At 36.4% G+C, this 24,517-nt stretch overlaps 2 protein-coding genes across 2 annotated transcripts; both read right to left on the reverse strand.

The window, feature by feature from the left end:
• Positions 1-5,955: 5,955 nt before the first annotated feature.
• LOC100244384 (60S ribosomal protein L12-like) lies at positions 5,956-6,916 on the reverse strand. The gene has a single exon (XM_002274371.4). It carries the CDS (start codon positions 6,665-6,667, stop codon positions 6,167-6,169), a length of 501 nt encoding a protein of 166 aa, XP_002274407.1. The 5' UTR covers positions 6,668-6,916; the 3' UTR covers positions 5,956-6,166.
• A 582-nt stretch (positions 6,917-7,498) lies between these two features.
• On the reverse strand, positions 7,499-18,007 carry LOC100249543 (mRNA-decapping enzyme subunit 2). Its single transcript, XM_010660103.3, has 8 exons — positions 17,679-18,007; positions 16,507-16,658; positions 13,373-13,500; positions 11,922-12,017; positions 10,124-10,276; positions 8,984-9,087; positions 8,829-8,896; positions 7,499-8,024 (listed from the first exon to the last, which is right to left on the reverse strand). Exons 1-8 carry the CDS (start codon positions 17,756-17,758, stop codon positions 7,840-7,842), a joined length of 966 nt encoding a protein of 321 aa, XP_010658405.1. The 5' UTR covers positions 17,759-18,007; the 3' UTR covers positions 7,499-7,839.
• Between the last annotated feature and the right edge of the window lie 6,510 nt (positions 18,008-24,517).

The raw sequence follows: 24,517 nt of genomic DNA on the forward strand, positions 1-24,517 counted from the left end.
TGGAGCTTCCACCGCCCACTTAACATCATCAACAGCTCATGCATCAAACCCATCGCCTTCTCTTAATTCCATCTCTCCCTCACTCCCTCTTTCTAATTTTTTTTTTTTTTTTTTTTTTTGTTTTTGTTTTTGTTTTTTAGTACTAATCCATATTTCCACATTCATCACATGCTTAACCCAGATTCTTCTTCCACCAAAAGCAACCAACGGGCAAATCCTTGCACGTGAACAAACAACCCATTTAAAATCCCAAAGGCCCACATTTTTTAGTTCCAATATTTTATTTATTTCAAAGAGGAGTCTGGAAGGGATTAATAAGACAACAATGCCAGCCAAGAAAAAGCGGCTTCATAAATACGTTGAGCATAGGAAAAATGATTGATTTTAATTTATTTTTTTTCTATGATATAAATAAGTTTGATAGAAATAATAATAACAATAAAAGAGAAAGAAACCAGAGGCAAACCGACCATGACAGCCAGGCAACCAGAGTGGAGGATACATGAGCGACGTAGGTTGGCAGGCGGCTGTTCTAAGTCCAAACCTATTATTTAGGCTTACCGACTACCAAGTTCGAACACCGTATAACTCAATAATTTTCCCTTGTATGATGATGATAGCGACCTCGAAAACATGGCATTAGATGGACTCCAAACATTTTTTTTTAAACTTATACGGCCCGCCCCCCACCCCCCACCCACCACCCTTGACGCACACGACTCCCATCACACCATTTGTAAGCTAGGATGCTTTTAATTCCACGTTTTATAGGTAGAGAGGGATTGTGGTGTGGGACACATGGTTAAATGTCATAATCAAATGCAGTGAGTAACGAGATTATAACAAACTATATTCCATTTTATCCTATACTTTTTTTTAGTAACACTGTTGATATGGTATGGAGTATTTGTTACATTGTTATTTAATCACTATTTTTTACCTGGGATTTTCAAATCATCAACTACTCTAAATCTATGAGGTTGAGAATCAGAATTTATTGAGAAGACAGATAAAAAAGACGCAAGAGTCACAATCACCACTAAGCAAAAGTGATGGCTCTTTAGGGTTCAATAAATCAGAGCCACATCTGGAAACCCCCCTGCCACCCCAACTCCATGTTCCACGAGAGAAGGCGAGCCCCCGTCCAACTCAGAGATAGGGCCACCACCAACCAAATCAAGAATATGCCTACCATTATGATTTGGTCCCACTCAGATGTGAGCACACACCGTTCCATGGCCACTCAAACCTCTAGACAAGGGCTATCAGGTGGTCCCTCCACCCGTGTTCGACAGATGCACAGCTCTCAGTCATATTATTCCGGAGCCGGGTCTGTATTACAACAGAAGCCCTCATTTCTCAGTCATCCTTGTCTTTGTTTGTGTGCAGTGGATGCCTTTTCTATCCAAAGGAAAGAAACATTTCTTGCGACCACTGCAGCAAGCAAGGCCAGGGAAGTAGAGATGGAGAGCTAAGGCTGCTCCAATGATAATCATCAGAAGATATCTTATTGATAGTAGTGTATCCAGGAAGGTTTTCCAATCAAGACACTTCTGATTTCTGGCTTTCTGCAAACAATTACATGTCCTCCTGCTATATTGTCTGCTGGAGATGCAGTTCTATCTCAAGAATAGACAAATATGCAATTGAAGGGTTGATTTCAATTCTAGTACTGCCATATTGTAAGTTCAAAAAGCAATCATCAAAAATGATTCTGATGGCCACCAAAAGTCGTGAATATGCTTTTACAAGGATTATGGCACAAGAAGATTCTTGACAAGTTCACAATCAAGGGATAAATAGTTTCTATGATACACCAAACAAGAATGAAATGATATAGCAGCCGTTACTATGTTCAATAATAGTCATGCACGTCAGCAGAAAAACAATGGGCAATGGATGTTAACTAAAGCCTGTTTTTGAAAAACAGATTGATTCCAGAAGAAATATGATTCTACTTCTAACCAAGCATCTCCAAGCTATCAAAGCTTAGCAACGCATTAAACATATCAAATCACTTCCTTTCAGAAATATTCAACGAGGAAGTTTTCCTTCTAACATCCAAATTCCTCAGCCTTTCATGACTTAGATTTGATAGAAAAAAGAAAATTAAAAAATAAATCAATAAAACAAAACAAGTGGGGATCCAACAGAACAACTTGAATGGAGCCACATCCAACAGACCACAAAAAGGGGAGAAGACGACAATCCAATCTAATAAGAAAAAAATACAGATAAGACTTCAAAACTGTGTATATGTGGATGCATATCAAGATATTTTGCAGCGAAATGGCTAAAAGGAAAAAGGAAAAAGAATTATAAAAAAAAGGACTGTTCCACTTTTAAAGTTTCCTCTCCCTGCATAATCAAAGGAATGATTAAAAACAAACAAAATATGTGTTTCTTCAATTTCTTTCCTTTTCATCAAGAAATATTCAAAAGAAATCACAATATAATAATTCTTTTAAGCCACTACCTGAGTTGAACCAAACCCACTGCATCCATTTTGTAGTTGCCATTTATAAAACATATTTGTAATAACACCTAAAAAAGGTGTAATTCTTTACAATAACAGACACCACCAAAATAATAAACATCAAGATGCATATACCCCCACCCTACATCTATTTTTACTAGTTTAGCATTCCTAAATTGAACTTTTAAAAAGTACTGTAACACTAGTATCATGCTATCAGCCAACTATCCCATCATAGTTAGCACCAAATTAAACATAACATGCAAGGCTGTGCTACAATATAATGATTCTTATCATCAATGGCAAATAATATTACATGGATTCAATCACACATCTTCTTTGCACAACTCTTGTTTAAGTCATCTTCTATTGGCATTAAATCTTTTTTCCTTTTGTTATTGAGAAGCTTTTCTTGCTAACAATCCCACTCTGGTTTTCATTCTTCCCTTCATTCATTCAGCTTTTGCTCCATTTGGATCAGGAAAAGTGGGAGGGAAGGGGTGAGAGTGGCAAAAAACAAGAGAGGAAAGGAAAGAAAGATTGAAGAAAAAATTAAAAATTTAAGTTTGAATTCAGTAATTTTTCGCCCCCAATTTTACCCGCTTTCATGTATGAAACAAAAATTCAGAGAATGTGTAATCTTTAATATAATCTTCCATCATATTTTCCATGGAAAACTAGACGAGCGTTTGAGATTTTTTTCCTTTTCTCCATTTCCTAATACTTTCCAAGATCTGAACCATAGTAGATGTCATAATATTATTACCAGAAGTGGAAGACCAGATATATCTTTTTAATTTTTGAGAGAGGAGACAATAATTTGAATAAATTTGAGAGATTACAGGAAGAGGAAGTTAAGGTGGTGTGAGAAGTTGAGAGATTGGAAAGCATGGAATTGGGAGATGTTTAGAGATTCACGGACATTAAAGTTGGAATACGGGAAAAGAAAATTCAACTAAGTTATTCACAGAATGAAGATGGAACACCAAGAACAGAGAAACATTATTTTAACAGTTCTATGACACTATTAACAGGTTATTTGAGCAATTGGCACCCTTTACATATTTATTAATATACATTCTCTTATTTGCCTATCAAAAAAAAAACTCGAGCAGTTCTATGACACTATTAAAAGGTTATCTTACAGTATTTCACAAAGATGGGACATCAAAGCAAAATTGGCTGATTCTTCTGAAATAGTATGATAACAACATATAATTCCTAATTATACAAAATGGCCAAATGGTTTATAACTAGTATTCTCTAACATTCATAATTTGGCCAGCTGCATATCTTATTTAGCTACTCAAGTGGGGTTGAGTAATCTCTTCTTAGAAGATTAGTCCACTAAACCTTTTCATAGTCCATGGGCTATGATTTATGGTCTCTAAAGCAAGCTACAACACAATTGTCTGGGGCTGCAACATTGGGCAAGCTTGGCCAAAGTATTTCGATAGCTCAAGTTGTATTTGGTTGATAGACATCATCCTTTCACAAACTTAGATTGAACATCAACCCGAGCCTGACATCTGATAAATACATAGATGATGCATGATGGGTTGATTTTTAAATCATAAAAGAGAATAGAAGCATGAAATCACACATGTTTCAGAAGGGCCAAAAGGACCAACCCTACTTCTCTTAGATATCTTTACACTTAATTCCGCCTATGGTCATGAGACTCTTGACTCTCTCCTTTTGCTCTTGCTGGGAGGCCTTTGCACTTGTTTTACTCTTTCATTTCTCCTCCACTTGTTTCAATTTGGTTTTCCGAAAAGTATTTTCCTGCTTATTTTCAACAAGATAAACAAACAAACCATCAACTATTCAATTTAATTCTTGTTTTTTTCTATGGAATCATTTTGATAACAGTAGATCTGCATACAGTTTTCACCAATCTGCCATAGAAGGAGCCGGAAATTTGATCGATCTGAAGAGAAAAACCTGAATGCAAATAGCATCCGTAAAAAAAAATCTTGAAGTTTAACTCCTAAGAAGCACAGCTATTTCCGCAGGATTGGGTAATTATGGGCACATTGATCCTATGGAAACACCACAAAATATAATATTAAAATAATAAATATATAAAAGGTGTAGTATTTATAGGGTGAAATTGTTACATATTTGCTTCTTCAAAAATAAAAATATTTAGGGAAATGCAGAGTCAATACTCAATAGGATGATTCTGTCCACCAAACTGAAATATATTGTATTATCTCTATGACTATCATGAAATATTAAAAATATTAAATAAATTGCATCTCTATAATCCTCATCAAATACTAGCAATATCAAATAAACTGCATAATGGATTTAAATAATTATTATAACAATATATGTATGTGTTTAAATGGATCAATATATTTCAATTACTAAATTCTCTCTACTTGATGTCAAAAATGTTTCCAATGGAAAATATCTTAAACAACACTATATAGTAGTAGCAAATTACCAAACAACAGTATCTTGAATACCCATCTTCCCTCAGTTAAACTTCACTAGCGAGCGGGCTCATAGAAATTGTGATGTTATATTTAATATTGACTAATTTGAATTTTTTTATGAAAAAAATAAGTAAATACTTAAAGCGCCAAATACTTAAAGCGCCAAAAAGAGGGCAGAGCCTACAACAATGGGAGCATATAAGCTTACCGTAGAGGGAAGGGGAAAGAAAAAAACAGAAGACCCAAAAAGTATGAAAATTTGATAGGTGGAATATGTAGGATTTTAAGTCAGGTAAGAATCAAATAGAAAAATATGGACAAGGACCAAGGAAGGATCAAATCACCTTTCAACTATTTTTCAAGGAAAACAAGCATGGGCAAGAAAATTTCTGCAATACTCCATGGAAGAAAACAAGTTGGAGGTGGTAAGTGCCCCATCACACTCACTTGTCCATCTTTTTCTTGGTTCTTCTTTCCAATTCATTCTCAGCCCTGAAGTTGCCCCAAAATGCAACAGGTCATGTAGCTACCTAAGTTTCTCTTCTACTACTCCATAAGAAATTATAGTGCCACGCACATGCAACAACTGGAAATCAACCCTTTCCTTACCTGAAAACTCAAAACCATAACCATCTTTTATTCACCAATCAACCAGAACCATAATATAAAGGAAAGGAGAAGATGAATTCTCCCCAAAAATTCAGCTCGATACCCTAAGGAGCCACATTATTCAAGCGCACCAGAATAAGAAATCTAAAAACGAAACACAGTTTCTTCTTCTGTTTCCCAGTGCTTTCCAAATATTGAGATCCAATGAAATAAATATAAAAACTCAAAATGAAGATACGTCACCATGAAATTCCTACTTTTTAGACATGTATCAGTAAGTTTTATGAACATCAAGAAGAGGAAAACAAAAGCACACTTAGCTTCGTGGACAAATGCGTTATCCCTGACCTTAAATACACTGGCAATCCATTAAACTCAATGCACATAAAACACCACGTCGACTCAGAATGAAATCCAAGATACCAGTAAACCAAAAAAAGAATGCATCATTTTGTAATCAAAATTCAAAACAAAACTTATGTGTGCAATATCATCCAACTACAAACCCATAAGAAACATCTAATAATATAACAAAACAAAGCTTCAAATCTAAAGATACATAAACTTCCAAGTAAGTCCCTCATTCCAATTTATGAAACTTGGACAAAAGAAGCAAACCGTAGCAATCCGAAAACGCTCAATCTTCTGGAACCTCGACGTCTCCATCGGCAATCTCCTGCTGCAAATCCTTGGGATCCTTACCGTCGACCGTGCAGCCGACAGACACGCAGGTGCCGAGAATCTCCTTCACTGTGCCGGACAAGTCCTTGGCCATGGACCTAGGGCGCATGACCCTGGCGATCTCGATAACATCATCCAGCGAAATGTTGCCATTGTGCTTGATGTTCTTGGTCTTCTTGCGGTCGCGCTCGGGTTCTTTGAGGGATTTGATGACCAGAGCGGCGGCGGAGGGGACGACGGAGACCTTGGCCTGGCGATTCTGAACGGTGAGTTTGACAGTGACACGGAGGCCCTTCCAGTCCTTGGCGGTCTCTTTGGCGATGTCTTCTCCGATTTTCTTAGGGGAGAGACCGAGAGGGCCGATTTTGGGGGCGAGTGAACTGGCGGCTCCGACTTCGCCGCCAGTGACTCTGACGTAGACGTCGACGACTTGGGATGGGTCGAATTTGGGCGGCATTGTGGGGGAATAGGAAAAGAGTGGCTGTGCCGCGGAGAAGAAGAAATGATCAGGGGTTTATGGGCTTTTATAAATCTAGGGTTTTTGCTGAATGATGGTCAGTTCCTTAATCACAATCCCTAACTTCCTAAACCAATGCTTGGATTGGGCCAGAGTGTACCCTAATACTCTTCCTCCATTTGTAGCCGAATTTCATGATTTTTTTAATAGAATTAAAATATATATTCTAATTCTTTCAAACTCTCTTATAAATCACTTTCGTTATAATCTTGTTAATTATAAATTATAGCAATAAGATTAATTTTTTCCCTAATGCATTGCACTCACACCAAATATTAATTATATTTTTCATTATTTTTTACATTAATAAAAATCAAAATCAAAATCAAATAAGATTTTTTAGATTCTACTTTTAAAAACAGTTTCCATTTTCCTTAATCAGAAGTACAAGTGGTGAGATGCAATTGCATGCATGCATGCATAGAGAATGAATTTCGACTGGATAAAGAATACGAAAATGAAGATGTGCTTCACAGTTTGATAAAGAAACCTGGATGCCATTGTTCTTCCCATAATATGCTTCTGAAACAATCAGCTACTACATAGGCAATGCATATACATATCAAAAGAGGGCATAGATTTATTAGCTGGTTCATCTTTAAAAACATCGGTCTGGAAATCCCAAATCGTAGCCGAGGCTGAATCCATCGATTTCGTAAGGCCTTGTTTTCAGACCAGCAAGAATAAATATAAAGAAAACTAAGGAGATAGTTGCGCCCCCGTCTTTTTATTTGCCCAACACTTCTCTTACAGATTCTGAAACCAAAGATAGAAGCAAAAGGTCCTGCACTATTTCCATTTTGATTAAAAAAAAGGCATAGAAATACAATCAAATACCCAGTAAACTAAGACTTCAACGGTCACCAAGTCATATGCACTGTCTTTTCAACCTGATAAAAGCAGAATGACCAAAGACCATTTCCATAAGGGGCTTCTGTACAGAATATACAAATACCCAAACCTGAAGATCTGAGATACACAATATACAGCTGGTGCCTCTACAAAGGGCCCTAATGCTGTCTAGTATAGTACTGGTGAAATGGCTGAAACTAACCTCCTTAACTGAACATGGCAACACTTTACTTTACAAGAAAGGGATTTGTGTTTGACCTCTAAGCAGAAAAGGCTGAATCCATTGCTTTTAAGATTGCCGTGGTATCAAACCTGAAGTTTCTGAAGCTCCTGCCAGGACCTGTGTCAGGAGGGTGAACATCTGATACGGGTTTTGTTGCCTGGTTCTCCGCTATCATTGTGCTACTCCCTGTAGAGCTGTTCTTGGCTTTCCACACACAGAATCCTTAACAAAATGACCAAATGCTCATCAGCATAACCACACAAGAAAATTAAAGCACCACCATACTTCTTATGAAAATCATAGTATGCAAACTAACAAAAAGAAACACTAGGGCATGTTGCTAGGCAGCTTAATTAGATCTTTCTCAAATCTTTGAAACAAAAACAAGCTACTGCTTACTCAGCCTGCTTCTCCATTTTTTGAATCAAACAAATTTTATTTCAGCATCATTTCTGTTTGATAGCAAAGATGCGTAGGGAAAAGAGCAAAAATTTGGAATGCTATAACAGGTTGGGGTTTGGGTGGCTGTTGTAAGATTCCATCCAAGTTCCCTTCTCTTCATATGACTTCCATGTCATCAAACCGATCATCCAGAGAAAGCAAAATAGATTGATTGCACAGGTAAACCAGCAGGGAAACTTAATCCTAATTACAAGTCCTGATAAATAGTTTAATAGTCTGTACTTGTGTCAACAACAATATTAAGATTTAAGACACCATGTAGTGATTATTTTGACGATGCTTCCTTGTTGAAAATTTTCTAACATGGCAATATTAAGATAATTAAGAAAAATGAGCTCAGCTTTTTTTCACTGTTTTAGATTAGGGGCTGAAGATACATAAACTATTGGGAAATGCAAATGCCCTGTTTCTGGGGGGCTCTATCTGAGTTATTTTCCTTCATTCTTTTTCGGCTTTCTATCCATTAAACATAAAGAAACGCTTTAATGGGATACCTATCACAAGTAAAAACAATGAGAGGAAAATGTCAGAAGTTTCAGAAATTCCATTCATGGAAGGACAAACCTTTGGCAGGCGCATCAAATTTTGGGGCTATGGGGGGTTGATGTGCTGAAATCCATGATTTCAAAGATCTGCATGAGAACACTATTGAATAAAAATTGTCCAAGAATGTAAAACCCTTTTGGAGATCATACCAAAATTCTGTGAACAATACTCACAATAAGAAAGGAGCAACCATGTAAAGCTTGACACCTGAGAGCCCACGAGATATCACATCACCACTTACTGGCTGAAGGTCATCGAGTCGATGCCATGAGATTTCCTGCAAGCAGAAAATTGGCAACCTCTCAAAATTTCAATTTTCTGCAAGGTACAAGCCTTTAACATTGCCTCTCACTTAGTTAAAAAAATAAAATAAAATGAAAAGATGTTGCAGCAGTCGTGAGAGGTGTAACAATTCAGAAACTTAATTGGACGGCCAAAAAGAAGCATGAGATGTGTCCTAAGAAGGTCCTTTAACTAAGTATAAGCTAAAAAATTTTAGCCTGTAAGATTACAACACACTAGAGTGATGAAGTTCCTTATCTAGTTAATTTCTAATCCAAAGTTAGATAAGAATTAGAGGGTTTTTTTTTCCTTCTATTTTTTTAATAGTTTTCTGTCTCTTGGTAGGAAGAAATCACTAGACTGATTAAATCAAAACTATAATCTACTTGCTATGAAACCTCCAATATAATAACCCTCTGCCAAAGTGCATATGCTTTAAAATCTTCCCAAGATGAGAACTCCTAAAAGATTGATCTCATATAGTGGGTTCTGGAGGGCTCAGTTAAAATGTTCTCTGCAAAACCTAATGGATGTGTGCATGTATATAAAATTTATAAAATATTAATATATATATATATATATATCACATAGTAAGAGTGTGCATGCACGCAGAGGACTGTGTGCATGTGTGTGAGAGAGAGAGGAGAGAGAGATTTGCACATGTTTTGCAAGGGGAGGAAGGTACTATTCAATGCCAAAGTGCATATTCTATTGGTCATCAGTATTGCAAATACAAAGCTCTTTACCTTTCATTTGTAGGTACCAAGCTTAAAAAACTAGTCCAGGAAATTCAACAAATTTGATCTAAGCTGGTATGGATTTAAAAACAGATTATTTAGCATGTCTTGCAAGTAAGAAAAAAGCAGGACATAAATTTCAGGTGATAACTTAGAAACCAAGAAAGTTTAACATCAAATCTACCCAGAAATTTTTCCTCTTTAACTGGTAAACTTCTTTGCAAAGAAAAAAAAAACTGAGAAATGGATTTATCTTAAAATATTGACAGTATTTAAAAGGAGAGGAGCATATACACTGATCTCTTTTTTGGTAAGTGGCGCAAAGGCAGTATCATCCTTCACACCAGCGATTATGTAAAGCCGCACCCTTTGTTGTCCAAATATCTCTTCAATGTACTCATCTTGGTTAAGAAGTTTTGAGACATCAAAACCTGTTTCCTCCTGTACCTGCATCCACCATAGCAAATAGTTAGGTGAAAAGTATGAGAAAGGTATAGAGAGAACAGCAGTTTAATTTAGTTCTCCTTTTATTTCAAACAAAGGCAAAAAGCAATAAGTGATATTGATTTAAGAATCCAATCTGTAGCTTGAAATATAAGGTTTCTAATAAGTTTAGCAAGGTTGCTTAACAAATTTTATATTGTAAATTTTAATTACCATCCTCCTTATCGCAGACATCATTAGCATGCAATAATTAAGAAGAGAAATTCACACAAAAGAAGAAAACACAACCAAAAGTGTTTAAGGTAGCTATATCTATGGGTCAAGACAGCAAAACTAGATCTACTGAATTAATGGAAATTACAAGAACATAAGTTCTTTCTCCTGAATATATAAAATGAGAGAGAAACAAGCAAGAAAACCAATCATGTCTGGGACTCAGGGGTCACTCCCAGAGTCACAAGACACCACTCAAACAACATCAAAGTAAACAGTTACTCCTAAATGCTCCAGAACTTTAACAAAAGCCACAACACTTCTCCCTGAACCATCCTCCCCAAGAATGGGGATTTCAAAATCACCCAAGCATGCATTTTGTTAAAAAAGATTCTAAAAAAGTTAAAGACAATTCTAAAAAGTTCCCTATTGAAAAAAAAAAAAGGACCTAATTGGACAAGGAATAGCAAGCTAATCAACAAGTTAATCTTTAAAAGTGGTCTGGAAATAGTGACAATTTTCAGGCAAAATGAACGGGCCCTGCAAAGCAAGTAGTAGTGGAGATGGAAAACAGCTTGCAGAGAAGAATCATCAATGCAATTTATCATCAATCCTCAATATGGTAATCTACCATTGGCTGTGCTCCTGGTTGTACATCAGGAAGAATTTGAACAGAGGAATTCAACAATATTTTGGAAAGCTGTGAAGGTTTTGGTAGGGACAATAAGGAAAAGACAAATTTGGCTGACATTTAAAGCCAAAAAAGGAACTCCCCTTTACAAAGCCAGCTGCAAGTCTCATCATCCTCTCCCAACATGGGAAAAGCTTTGATCAGCACTTGTGGACTCCAGGTTGTTAGTATTAATGGTTACACCCCCTAGCTTTAGAATCTTCATGTTTGGGAAATTGATTCCATATAGATCCAGTTACCCTTCATTTGGTCATGCCCCTCAAAGGTGGAGGGGCAGGATTGTTCTTGTGGAAATTAGTTTGGAAATTCCAAGCCCCATCAGATTTAGATTTCTTCTTCTGGTGTGCATTGTCAAAATAAATTTCAAGGACTGATGATCTCATTTCAGAAAAATGACATTCCAAACAGATGTTATGCAATTATGTGTAAGAAATAGTGAGAGACACTGAATCAGATACACCAGGATCATCAAGTCCTTACAGAAACATCATTTGACAACTTGTTATGATAAAACCATTTCCCATATTCTAAGTCAATCTTGGACAACATTCTTCATAGCCTGAAACTAAATTAGAAGTTATGAAAAAATTGGTAACATTTAAGCCTTTTTCCCTTCACCATCATGCACCAACTAGTTTGAATCTATGGGAAATGGTGTTTTAAACAAGTGAAGAGTTATATAAATAAAAGAACCAGATATACTGAGATAGTCCAATAAAATACACAACGGCAATAACATCTTACTTCTCTAATGGCACACGTGTGGTCTTCTTCATCTTTGTTCTTTTTTCCACGGGGAAAACTCCAGCTTGTTCCTTTCCATCCCTTCACTAGTAAGCACTGTTAATTATACAAAACAAGTATCAAAACAGTGTGACAATATTTTTAAAAGGAGAACTGAATCACTTACTTCAAACTATTAGATAACTCTGTTATGTGTACTACAGTTTACATTTTACATTCTGAATCATACAGAAAAGCATTTCATGAAGGATCCAATTCACCAAAATTGCAAAAGAGATATTGGTGTGCAAACATGAGGATATCCAGTTAAAATATAACAGCAGATAGGGAACCATCTCTGTCAACTGGTTAGGAGGAAGCCAGTTAGGCATGGTGTAAGAGAGGTTATAGAAAATAGATGTTCAAGTATCTTTTAAACTTAAATTGAGAGAAAATGAAGTTTATGCTAGTCTTGCAGTAGCATTACAAGCCAGACCTGCAAGCTATAGATCTTCAAATTGAGCTACTACCAGCCAAACCATGACCCACTACAAAAGTGCGGATAAACAAGATTCTTAACAATAATTAGATAGGACTACTCCACTATTCTAGGAGAAACCTTCGCTCCTTTTCCTTTTCATTTCTTTTCTTTTCTTTTTTTATTTATTTATTAACTTTTTTGTTCTTTTGATAGGTAAACTTTTGAGCACATTGGGAGTTGAACCTGGGAAACTCCCACAAACCCTCCCAACCTTTTACCACTTGAGCTAGGCCTCAAGGGACTTTGTTTCTTTCCCATTGCAACTGGGTGAAGCTCTTTCCAGGCTCTTAGGAGGCTAGATTTCACATTTCCATGAAAAATTTCCACTTTCACCTATTCACAAGTAATTTGCATCACTCGCAATATATTGAACAGTGGACTTGTACTCCTGTTCTCTAACATTCTACAAAGTTCCATTAAGATTTCCATTTCTTCCTAAAAATCTTCTGAATTTTCACATTTTTGTATAATCACATTTTCAATATCATAAACACTTCAGTAGCTCAAAACCAGCATTTCCATCATCATATAAAGCCTTAATGTTTCTTATCTTCACCTCATATTTTCTGCCAAAGAAATAATCAAAGAGCCATCAGTGAAACAGATGGTGAAAAGCTTCATTTATGGCAGGCTGTGAGAATTTATTGGACTGCTAAGGAAAATGCATCATACAACTATGAAATTCCACATTCAGATCAACAGTATGTATGTCCATACATGGATGACAAAATGTAAGATAGAATCGATGACAACAGATTCTTTGATAGGCAAGCAGCAACATCAGATCTTAGGCAAGTGTAAAGCTGCCAAAAATAAATAAATGAATAAAGGTTGGTTGTTAAAAGAAAATGCTACAAAAGGGATTTTTCTCTCCAAGAAAGGACCAAAATAGAATAATCTTTCCCTAGCTTTCATTGACAAGAGTCCTCACCCGTTCAAAGGTTTCATCCAAAATGATTGCCCCAGTTACAGGTACTCGAACCTTGTAGGAAGTGAAGTCCTTAAAAATATCATCTATGTGAGCAACATAAGGTCGTAAAACATCACAGCTGTTAAATACTGAAAGATGTTAAGGAAAACAATCATAAACCAATACGGAAATACATTGAAAGAATAAATCCACAATAAATGATCATCACATTGTCAAGAAGCTAGTCCTTCCAAAGTAACCTTTACAATAACTTTATATTGATGTTCCAATATTTGATTGATTGGGTGGGCTGTTAGCCATACAGGCTTTCTTTTTTCCTTTTGATATTGAAAGAATAAATCCACAATGAATGATCATCACATTGTCAAGAAGCTAGTCCTTCCAAAGTAACCCTTACAATAACTTCATATTGATGTTCCAATACTTGATTGATTGGGTGGGCTGTTAGCCATACAGGCTTTCTTTTTTCCTTTAGATAAGCAAATGATAATAAAGCACCAAACAATATGGTGCACAGGAACCACATCTAAGAAGAAAAAAGAAGCAATTAACAATTACATTCCCAATCTATTACTTAGTGCACAACCTCTCAATGAAATCTATCAAGGATGTGGAACCAACTTGAACATCATCGTGAAGAGACCCATGAGACCACATGTATAGATTAGAAATAAGGGAGCCCTTAAGAGATTGGTTTGTGCATTGCACCCCTTCAAAACTTATTTGGTTATGTTCCTTCCAAATTGTCCAGAATAGGCAAAGAGGAGTTGCTCTCCAAGCCTTTCTTCTCTTCTTACCCACAAAACTCTCATTCCAACAAATCAACAAGCATTTCATTGAAAAATAGAAAAACCACAAAATGCCAAATAAAGAGAACAAGAAGTGCCATCAATGTAGGACAACTCTAAGATGGTTGCCTACACTCAAATAGGTGAGCTAGGGTTTTTATTTAAGGAGATAAACTAGGAATAAAGTTTATGGTCGAGAAAAAATAAAGAGAAAGAAGATACAACGAATAAAAGATGGAAACCTTAGAGTCTCACTAAGGCCTTTTAGAAGTCTCACCTAGAAGAAAATCAATGGAATCTCACCATTGAGGATTGCAACACTTGTAATAATAAAAACATAATATTATTAACATCAATCAATTCATTACTTTGATTTACATTAATTAGTCCTATTTATTGGTTTCTCTAAGAAATCCAAAGTTTACTAGAATTCTAATAACCTATTATGACTCTAATTCTAATTATCTTATAACCTAACTAGCTAATCCTAATTTGACTCCAACAAATACTAATCCTAATTTAATTCCAATTAATAATAATTCTAATTTAATTCCAACTAATATTAATCCTATTTAAAGTTTATTTATATCTTCCCTTTCCTTCTTGAATATACTTTAAAAGACTTTCCCCCATCAGCCATAGTCTCTACCTTCCCTATAATGGATGAGTAAATGGTTTACTTATTCTTCTGCATTTTTATACATACAATAATAACTCACTAAAAACCAACCTCTTCTTGAATGGATGAGCAAATCCTTCTCTAAGCCGTTTTCCATGTGCAAAAACCCACTTTGGTAGGAACCCAAGATACCCATGCTATCTATGAGGGGAAAAGCACTTCTACCTCCAAACCCAAGGTAGAGTAGAAGGACTTAACCAAGAATATCCCACTCTTAGTAGTCTTCTATACCATTTTGTCCTATCCACTACTCCTTTCTAACACATGTAGCTTTCGAAGCATCTCTGTAACATTACTCACCTCGCAAACTTAGGAATGTCTCAAAAAGCACAAGTTCTACAAGACCAACTCACTTTCTACCACCCAAACATCACCCACTCAAGCCTTTTTTTATTTTATTTTATAAAAGTTATAAAAAATAATAGAGATGGAAAAGAGTCCTTCAAAGGAACATCACCACATTATACATCTTGCCAAAATTTGATTCTTCTTCCACTGCTTATCTCAAACCCTATTTTGGCTTTAAAAACTCCCCATCCTTTTCTTACCATCTTCCACAAGCCAAGGTCATAACCTTCCTTCCTACCCAAGAGCACCACTTATCTGGCTCTTCTCCAAACTTTCCCACTATATCCTTTCTCCAAGGCAAATCCCTCTCCAAAGCAAATTTCCAACACCATTTTCTTAGTAAGGCTTTATTGAGGGTAAACATGTGCTTGATGCCTAGGCCCTCTTTCATTTTATCTTTGCAGATTGACGACCATTTTTACGAGATGATTTTTCTTGTTAAGAACCCCTTCTCCCCATAATGAATTGGTAGCCATACATGCATGTTTATGTCGTTACCTTACCTTACACATACAATTGAAACAGCAAGATCATATCACTCCCCAGCCTCAAGCTAACAAAAACAAACTTCAAGTTGCAGTAGACACAATGATTAAGACTTGACAGAAAGTTTGTACTTTTACATCTTAGTTTCCTGAACTTCTGTCTTGTTGGAGCTTAGGAAGTTTTTTTTTTTTTGTATAGTTTCAGTACTTATGAAAGTTTATATATTTTGAGTTCAAGGCAATTGGCAACTACACACATGCATAAACAAGAACTTTCTTTATTTTTTTTCTTTTTCTTTTTCTTTTAATTGGTAGATAAAGAAGATGCATCTAACAAAAGAAGGGCACAACCCATATACATACTATGTGTACAAACAGCACACCTGCAAATAAAGCAGTATAACAGACCTAAGCTAATTAATCCCCATAATGTTCTACATAAACAATAATTCTACAGACAACAACGAACTCTAGAGATTTTTCACATTTTTAATCACTCTTTTAGATAATACTTCTAGCAGGAATTTGTTAATTCTAAGGTTTATCTTCTCTTTTTGTTTATTTTCTTTGTTGTTTTGCACAGTTACACAAACAACCATCTTGCCCAAACTAAAATATGACAAACGGTGTCAAGATAGCTTGCTTTGTCTTTGTTTGACATGTTTAGGTATAGAAGAAATCAAGAACGTGCTTACATGAAATCTGGTTCCACCAAAAGAATAAAAGATGATTAATTTTGAAGTTATCTTTGACTTGATAAAGTAATAGAGGTCTATTGACTCAATGCAAGCAATCATAAAATGAAATTAAACTAATAAGCAGCGAATAGGATACATAAAGAGGTAAATTCTTTTAAATTGAAGGACTTCAGCGACGGATTTTTTTCTACTGAGTTGTCCTCATAGAACCAGTGTGCATACTCCACAAGAAATAAAATCCTCTCAAATGATTGTTGGTCTTCCTTCGGCACATTCAAGACAAAACGACTGCAGGGAAAAAAGGGATTAAAGCTGAATATACATATTAAAGAAAAAAACCTAGTCTTGAAAAAGAAAACAACGATATGCAAGACACTGCAACTTAGAAGGTTGATGTGATAATATCATAAGCACGGAGAAAGTAAAAACAAGCCTCCCAATTCTATAGATGGTACAAAAAATGTTTAGGAGTCACAAACTAACAGCTAAATGAGATTTTGCAATTATTCACAGCAAAACACAAACAGAAAGCAATTGCCCAACCAGTCATAAAGCTAATAAATATTTTGAATTTGTACAAATGGCTATTCAAATCCATGACATATCAACAAACATTTCTTCCTTTTCATACAACGCAGTATATTACAGATTGAGCAAAATCAGTATTGATCAAAACAAGCTGCAATTTTCCACTCTGAGATCCACACCTATCAAGAAATTTGGTCACATAATCCTATAGCCCGTTTACAATATGAGAACCACGGAAAAATAAAGAAATGGGTATATGTAGTATAGATACAGCCAGAAAAATTTGATCATACAGTTTGTCCTTGATTTGGTTCCTAAAAATAAATGAAATAATCAACTCACTAAAGTCATGAGCAATTACTTCGATGAATTAAACTGAGTTCCTCCTTTCCTTGGAATTTAAACAGCAAAGGAATGCCAAACTTCAATTTCTTTTTCTTTTTTTTCCATTTTCTTTTCTCCACAGCTAAACAGAGGGCAATGTGAAAAAATATTTCCTGTCCTCCTCACATTTCATCACGATAGAAAAATCAAACACCAAAATAAATGTACTTCCTGTTTCGCCACTAAGCGTCCTAAACCCTAACAAGCGATTGCAAAACAGTACCTACAACTGAAAAACAAATGCCATCGACTGTACACTGAACCTCTATTTGGCTACCGAAAACCACAAGAAAAATGAAAAGAAAATAATAGAAAACACAACTAAAAGAAGCTCAAAAGCTCTTGAGTTCCTATTTCTTTTCCACGCTGTTACTCGACAACCAAACGTGTACTTACCTACAGAGATCGTCGAGGAGTTCTTGAGGAGGATTTCCGTTCTTCAGAGTAGCGCTTGAAGATCGATGGATGCTTGACATGACTTCTCTGTCCAATTCAAAACCCTAGCTTTGGGGAAAATAAGACGTTAATCTCTATTTCTTCCGTTGACGGAAATGGATCGGATCGGACTGAGCAAATATTTCCCGACCTGGCCTTCTATGGCACACCGAAACGGTGCCGTTTTAACTTTTTATTGGGACTCTTAAAACGAGCCGAACCGCCGTTTGAGGCCGGTTGGACCGCTCGGGGGATTTGCCTTTGCTAGTAGGGCGGTTTCCTTGTTATCAAGTTTCTAGGCTAAAAGTGGATGATTTGGTAACAATATAATTGGACTATATTTTATAAAATCTCATAGAGATTTTAAAACATTAACCATTTTTATGTAAAATACTTTAAAAATTCTTTTGTGTGGAAGGTTTAATGAAGCCATGACTACCCTATGCTTGTCATATGTCTCACTTAAATTCGATTTTAATATATCAGTCTGAAATTGTCATGTGTCTTTCCTTTATTCAAATTAAATATACCAACCCTATATTTGTTAGTAGTTGGTTTGGAATATGTTAAATCAATTCATGAAGCCATGACTACCTTATGCTTGTCATGTGTCTCACTTAAATTCGATTTTAATACATCAGTCTGAAATTGTCATGTGTCTTTCCTTTATTCAAATTAAATATATCAACCCTATATTTGTTAGTAGTTGGTTTGGAATATGTTAAATCAATTCAATTTGAACATATTAACCCTCTATTTGTCAGTAGTTGGCTCAGGATATTTTAAAACAAACGCCTATCTTTGAGTTTCATCATCGATACACTAATTTGGAATATGGATTAATTGATTTAGGTTAACTCATGCAAGCCAATCCTATCAGTACTTTACAAAGGTCATCATGTTCATCCTAAGCTAACACCTTGACATAGTGACAAATATAACAAAACAATCGAAACTCTTACTCAAAACAAACTCTTGTTATGATAATAATCAAATATCAAGATAGTTTACGATATAAACTGATTGTTAGAGTGCTTTTGTCATCAATTTTTCTTATAATGAGTTTTGTGCGTACGAGTAAAGTGTGAAGTCAAGTTAACCCAACCTAAATATATACCAAAGAGGAAGAGTGAATTGAATGTTGATCAATAGTGATGTAGTGTTGAACAATTTTAAAGTTTAACTAAAATGAATTGCAATTGTTAGATAACAAGGAAAAACAAATAGTAATGTAACATGGTTCAATGCAGTGTCGGCTATGGCCATGACCTTAAGCTCCAATCCAAGCCTTCAGGTAATCCACCACATAGCAAAGATCCTTCAATCTAATGAATACTTTAACTTGTACACTTGATTTTTAGGTATGGACTTTTACGATTCAACAAGCATCCTTCAACACTTAAAGGGTATTTGTTTTTTAGCTTTTTGTCATAAGCAATTTGATTTCACATTTTAGATTGTTTGTTTTTCTATTTTTTTATAATTTATTATGAATTTTGAACGGGATAAAAAAGGCCAAAATATACGACTTTTCCAAAATGGAAAAAGTAACATGTTGGTTTTTATTTATCATTTAATACCTGTTGGGCTTTGTGGAGCCTAGTTTTGTTTGATCCGGTTTGACAACCCGACCCGAATAATATTGCATGGCCTTTTTAATGGGAGATTTATTGAGGTCTGTTGGGCCCGTTTAGCCCATTGTGGAACCACCTTTTGTAATTAGGGTTTTTAGTATGATAGGGTTGTCATGCTATATATATATAGAGAATATTGTAGCCGCCTAGTTGTACTCTGTATTCTTCCCTGATAATAGCGATATCCCTACAACTCCGTGGACGTAGGCAAATTGCCGAACCACGTAAATACTGTCTTGTGTGTGTGATTGTTTTTTTTTTTGGCGTGTGTTTTCTCTAATTTTTTGTTTCTCACGGGTTGGGAATTCGGTTTAATTCCCTACAACTGGTATCAGAGCCTAGGGTTAGGTTTGAGTGGGAGCAATGGCAGAGGAAGCAGGAAAGGCGTCTGGAATAGAAAAGTTTGATGGCACAGACTTTGCGTATTGGAGGATGCAGATTGAAGATTATCTCTATGGGAGGAAATTGCATCTGCCTCTTTTGGGGACAAAACCTGAGAGTATGAAGGCTGAGGAATGGGCGCTTTTTGACAGACAGGTTCTAGGAGTTATTAGGTTAACTCTGTCTAGGTCTGTTGCACACAATGTTGTAAAGGAGAAGACCACAGCAGATCTGATGAAGGCTTTGTCCGGTATGTATGAAAAGCCATCCGCAAACAATAAGGTGCATCTGATGAATAAATTGTTCAATTTGAAGATGGCAGAGAATGCATCAGTAGCACAACATCTGAATGAATTTAATACAATCACAAATCAATTGTCGTCTGTAGAAATTGATTTTGATGATGAGATTCGTGCTCTGATTGTCTTGGCTTCTTTGCCAAACAGTTGGGAGGCAATGAGGATGGCAGTAAGCAATTCTACAGGAAAGGAAAAGCTCAAGTACAATGATATACGAGATTTAATTCTGGCTGAGGAGATTCGCCGAAGAGATGCAGGTGAAACCTCAGGATCTGGTTCTGCCCTAAACCTTGAGACAAGAGGCAGAGGTAATAACAGAAATTCAAATCAGGGTAGATCAAATTCCAGAAATTCTAATCGGAACAGAAGCAAATCTAGATCAGGCCAACAAATACAATGCTGGAATTGTGGGAAAACAGGCCACTTTAAAAGGCAATGCAAAAGCCCTAAGAAGAAGAATGAAGATGATTCTGCTAATGCTGTAACAGAAGAGGTACAGGATGCATTACTTCTTGCAGTAGATAGTCCACTTGATGATTGGGTTTTGGATTCAGGAGCTTCGTTTCATACCACTCCACACCGAGAAATCATACAGAATTATGTTGCAGGTGATTTTGGTAAGGTGTATTTGGCTGATGGTTCAGCCTTGGATGTTGTGGGTCTGGGAGAGGTCCGGATATCATTGCCCAATGGGTCTGTTTGGTTACTGGAGAAGGTTCGACATATTCCTGACCTGAAGAGGAATCTGATTTCTGTTGGACAACTTGATGATGAAGGACATGCAATACTATTTGTTGGTGGTACTTGGAAGGTTACAAAGGGAGCTAGGGTATTGGCTCGTGGAAAGAAGACTGGCACTCTGTATATGACCTCATGTCCAAGAGACACAATTGCAGTTGCTGATGCAAGTACTGATACAAGCCTATGGCACCGCAGACTTGGTCACATGAGTGAGAAAGAGATGAAGATGTTGCTGTCAAAAGGAAAACTACCAGAATTGAAGTCCATTGATTTTGACATGTGTGAAAGTTGCATCTTAGGAAAGCAAAAAAAGGTGAGCTTCTTGAAAACTGGAAGGACACCGAAGGCTGAAAAATTGGAACTAGTACACACTGATTTGTGGGGGCCTTCTCCGGTTGCATCCCTAGGAGGTTCAAGGTACTACATCACATTTATTGATGACTCAAGTAGAAAGGTATGGGTTTATTTTCTGAAAAATAAATCTGATGTATTTGTAACTTTTAAGAAGTGGAAGGTCATGGTTGAGACAGAAACAGGTTTGAAAGTAAAATGTTTGAGGTCAGATAATGGAGGAGAGTACATAGATGGAGGATTCAGTGAGTATTGTGCTGCACAAGGAATTAGGATGGAGAAGACCATTCCTGGGACACCACAGCAGAATGGTGTGGCTGAGCGCATGAATAGAACTCTCAATGAGCGTGCTAGAAGTATGAGGTTGCATGCTGAACTACCAAAAACTTTTTGGGCTAATGCTGTTAGCACTGCAGCTTACCTGATAAACCGAGGACCATCAGTTCCCATGGAGTTCAGACTTCCTGAGGAGGTTTGGAGCGGTAAAGAGGTGAAGTTTTCACATTTAAAAGTTTTTGGTTGTGTTTCTTATGTTCATATTGATTCTGATGCTCGTAGTAAACTTGATGCAAAGTCAAAAATATGTTTTTTCATTGGCTATGGTGATGAGAAATTTGGCTATAGGTTTTGGGATGAACAAAACAGGAAAATCATCAGAAGTAGAAATGTGATATTTAATGAACAGGTTATGTACAAGGATAGGTCAACTGTAACGTCAGATGTTACAGAGATAGATCAAAAGAAATCTTAGTTTGTCAACTTAGATGAATTGACTGAAAGTACTGTCCAAAAAGGGGGTGAAGAAGATAAGGAGAATGTAAATTCACAGGTAGATCTGAGTACACCTATAGTTGAAGTTCGCAGATCTTCTAGGAACACTAGACCTCCGCAGCGTTATTCACCTGTTTTAAATTATCTCCTGTTGACTGATGGTGGTGAGCCAGAGTGTTATGATGAAGCCTTGCAAGATGAGAATTCAAGCAAGTGGGAGTTAGCCATGAAGGATGAGATGGATTCCCTGTTGGGGAATCAGACATGGCAACTGACTGAATTGCCAGTAGGAAAGAAGGCTTTGCACAACAAGTGGGTATACAGAATAAAGAATGAGCATGATGGTAGCAAACGTTACAAGGCCAGATTAGTTGTTAAAGGGTTCCAGCAGAAGGAGGGCATTGACTACACAGAGATATTTTCTCCAGTTGTGAAGATGTCAACAATTAGACTTGTACTTGGAATGGTGGCCGCAGAAAACTTACATCTTGAGCAGTTAGATGTGAAGACAGCATTCCTTCATGGTGACTTGGAGGAAGACCTTTACATGATTCAACCAGAAGGGTTCATTGTTCAGGGACAAGAGAATCTAGTCTGCAAACTGAGAAAGAGCTTGTATGGCCTTAAACAAGCTCCTAGACAGTGGTACAAGAAGTTTGACAATTTTATGCATAGAATTGGGTTCAAGAGATGTGAAGCTGATCATTGTTGTTATGTTAAGTCCTTTGACAATTCTTATATCATATTACTATTGTATGTGGATGATATGCTTATTGCAGGGTCTGACATTGAGAAGATTAATAATCTGAAGAAGCAATTGTCCAAACAGTTTGCAATGAAGGATTTGGGAACTGCAAAGCAAATCCTTGGTATGAGAATCATTAGAGACAAGGCTAATGGTACATTGAAGCTTTCACAGTCAGAGTATGTGAAGAAAGTTCTCAGCAGGTTCAACATGAATGAAGCTAAACCAGTGAGCACACCCTTGGGTAGTCATTTCAAACTAAGCAAAGAACAGTCACCAAAGACAGAAGAAGAAAGGGACTATATGAGCAAGGTGCCCTATGCCTCAGCTATTGGCAGCTTGATGTATGCTATGGTGTGTACAAGACCAGACATTGCACATGCAGTGGGAGTTGTGAGCAGATTCATGAGTAAGCCTGGAAAGCAGCATTGGGAGGCAGTGAAGTGGATTTTAAGATATTTGAAGGGTTCATTAGATACATGTCTTTGCTTCACAGGTGCAAGTTTGAAACTGCAGGGTTATGTAGATGCTGATTTTGCTGGTGATATTGATAGTAGAAAGAGTACTACTGGGTTTGTTTTTACTCTAGGTGGTACAGCTATATCATGGACTTCAAATCTACAGAAGATTGTTACTTTGTCTACTACAGAAGCTGAGTATGTTGCAGCAACTGAAGCTGGAAAGGAGATGATTTGGCTACATGGTTTCTTAGATGAATTGGGTAAGAAGCAGGAGATGGGCATTCTACACAGTGACAGTCAGAGTGCAATTTTTCTTGCCAAAAATTCGGCTTTTCATTCAAAGTCGAAACATATACAAACAAAATACCACTTTATCCGTTATCTTGTTGAGGATAAACTGGTAATACTTGAGAAGATTTGTGGATCTAAGAACCCTGCAGACATGTTGACTAAGGGTGTCACTATTGAGAAGTTGAAGCTGTGCGCAGCTTCAATTGGTCTTCTAGCTTGAGGACAGGAGGATGAGTTGTAGGGATGAGAGATCGTTTCTTGGAGGATAGCGGTTTGATGTTGGTGATTGGACTAGTCTCCAAGTGGGAGATTTGTTGGGCTTTGTGGAGCCTAGTTTTGTTTGATCCGGTTTGACAACCCGACCCGAATAATATTGCATGGCCTTTTTAATGGGAGATTTATTGAGGTCTGTTGGGCCCGTTTAGCCCATTGTGGAACCACCTTTTGTAATTAGGGTTTTTAGTATGATAGGGTTGTCATGCTATATATATATAGAGAATATTGTAGCCGCCTAGTTGTACTCTGTATTCTTCCCTGATAATAGTGATATCCCTACAACTCCGTGGACGTAGGCAAATTGCCGAACCACGTAAATACTGTCTTGTGTGTGTGATTGTTTTTTTTTTTGGCGTGTGTTTTCTCTAATTTTTTGTTTCTCACGGGTTGGGAATTCGGTTTAATTCCCTACAATACCTACTAAAAATAAAATATTACAAAAACAAACAACTTAATACTTAACACTATCAAACATTATTTAGTTTTAATTTTTATTTAGAATTCGGTAAAAAAAAAAAAAAAAAAACAATCAAACACCACCTTACATACAATATAAAGGTTTAAAAGAAAGCAATAGCTAACTATAATTAATGAAGCACAAATAAGGAAAGGGTTTGACTCTAATGGTAAAATCGATATAATATGTAGGTGGGTATAATTGTACTTAAAGGGTTCTTCAAAATTTGATTAAGACCTCTCCGAAAAATCTTAGGTTAGCAATCTCGCATTTTTTCAATGATGAAAAAACCTATAATGTTTTAAAATTTATTTCCCTTAAATACATGCAATATATGGAGCTAAAAATAATTAACGTAAAAGCTATAAACATAAATCCAAGCATTCATACATA

This window comes from Vitis vinifera, chromosome 13 (assembly GCF_030704535.1).
Source record: "Vitis vinifera cultivar Pinot Noir 40024 chromosome 13, ASM3070453v1".
Classification (NCBI taxonomy): Eukaryota; Viridiplantae; Streptophyta; class Magnoliopsida; order Vitales; family Vitaceae; genus Vitis; species Vitis vinifera.

Bases quoted from the DNA above. Each gene is read 5' to 3' on its own strand.
- LOC100249543 (XM_010660103.3), bottom strand. From the start codon at position 17,758: ATGTCAAGCATCCATCGATCTTCAAGCGCTACTCTGAAGAACGGAAAT. The intron at 16,659-17,678 runs GTAAGTACACGT...TTTTCCCTGCAG, and splicing joins CTCCTCGACGATCTCTGTAG to TCGTTTTGTCTTGAATGTGC. The intron at 8,897-8,983 runs GTGAGTATTGTT...GTTCTCATGCAG, and splicing joins ATGGTTGCTCCTTTCTTATT to ATCTTTGAAATCATGGATTT.
- LOC100244384 (XM_002274371.4), bottom strand. From the start codon at position 6,667: ATGCCGCCCAAATTCGACCCATCCCAAGTCGTCGACGTCTACGTCAGA.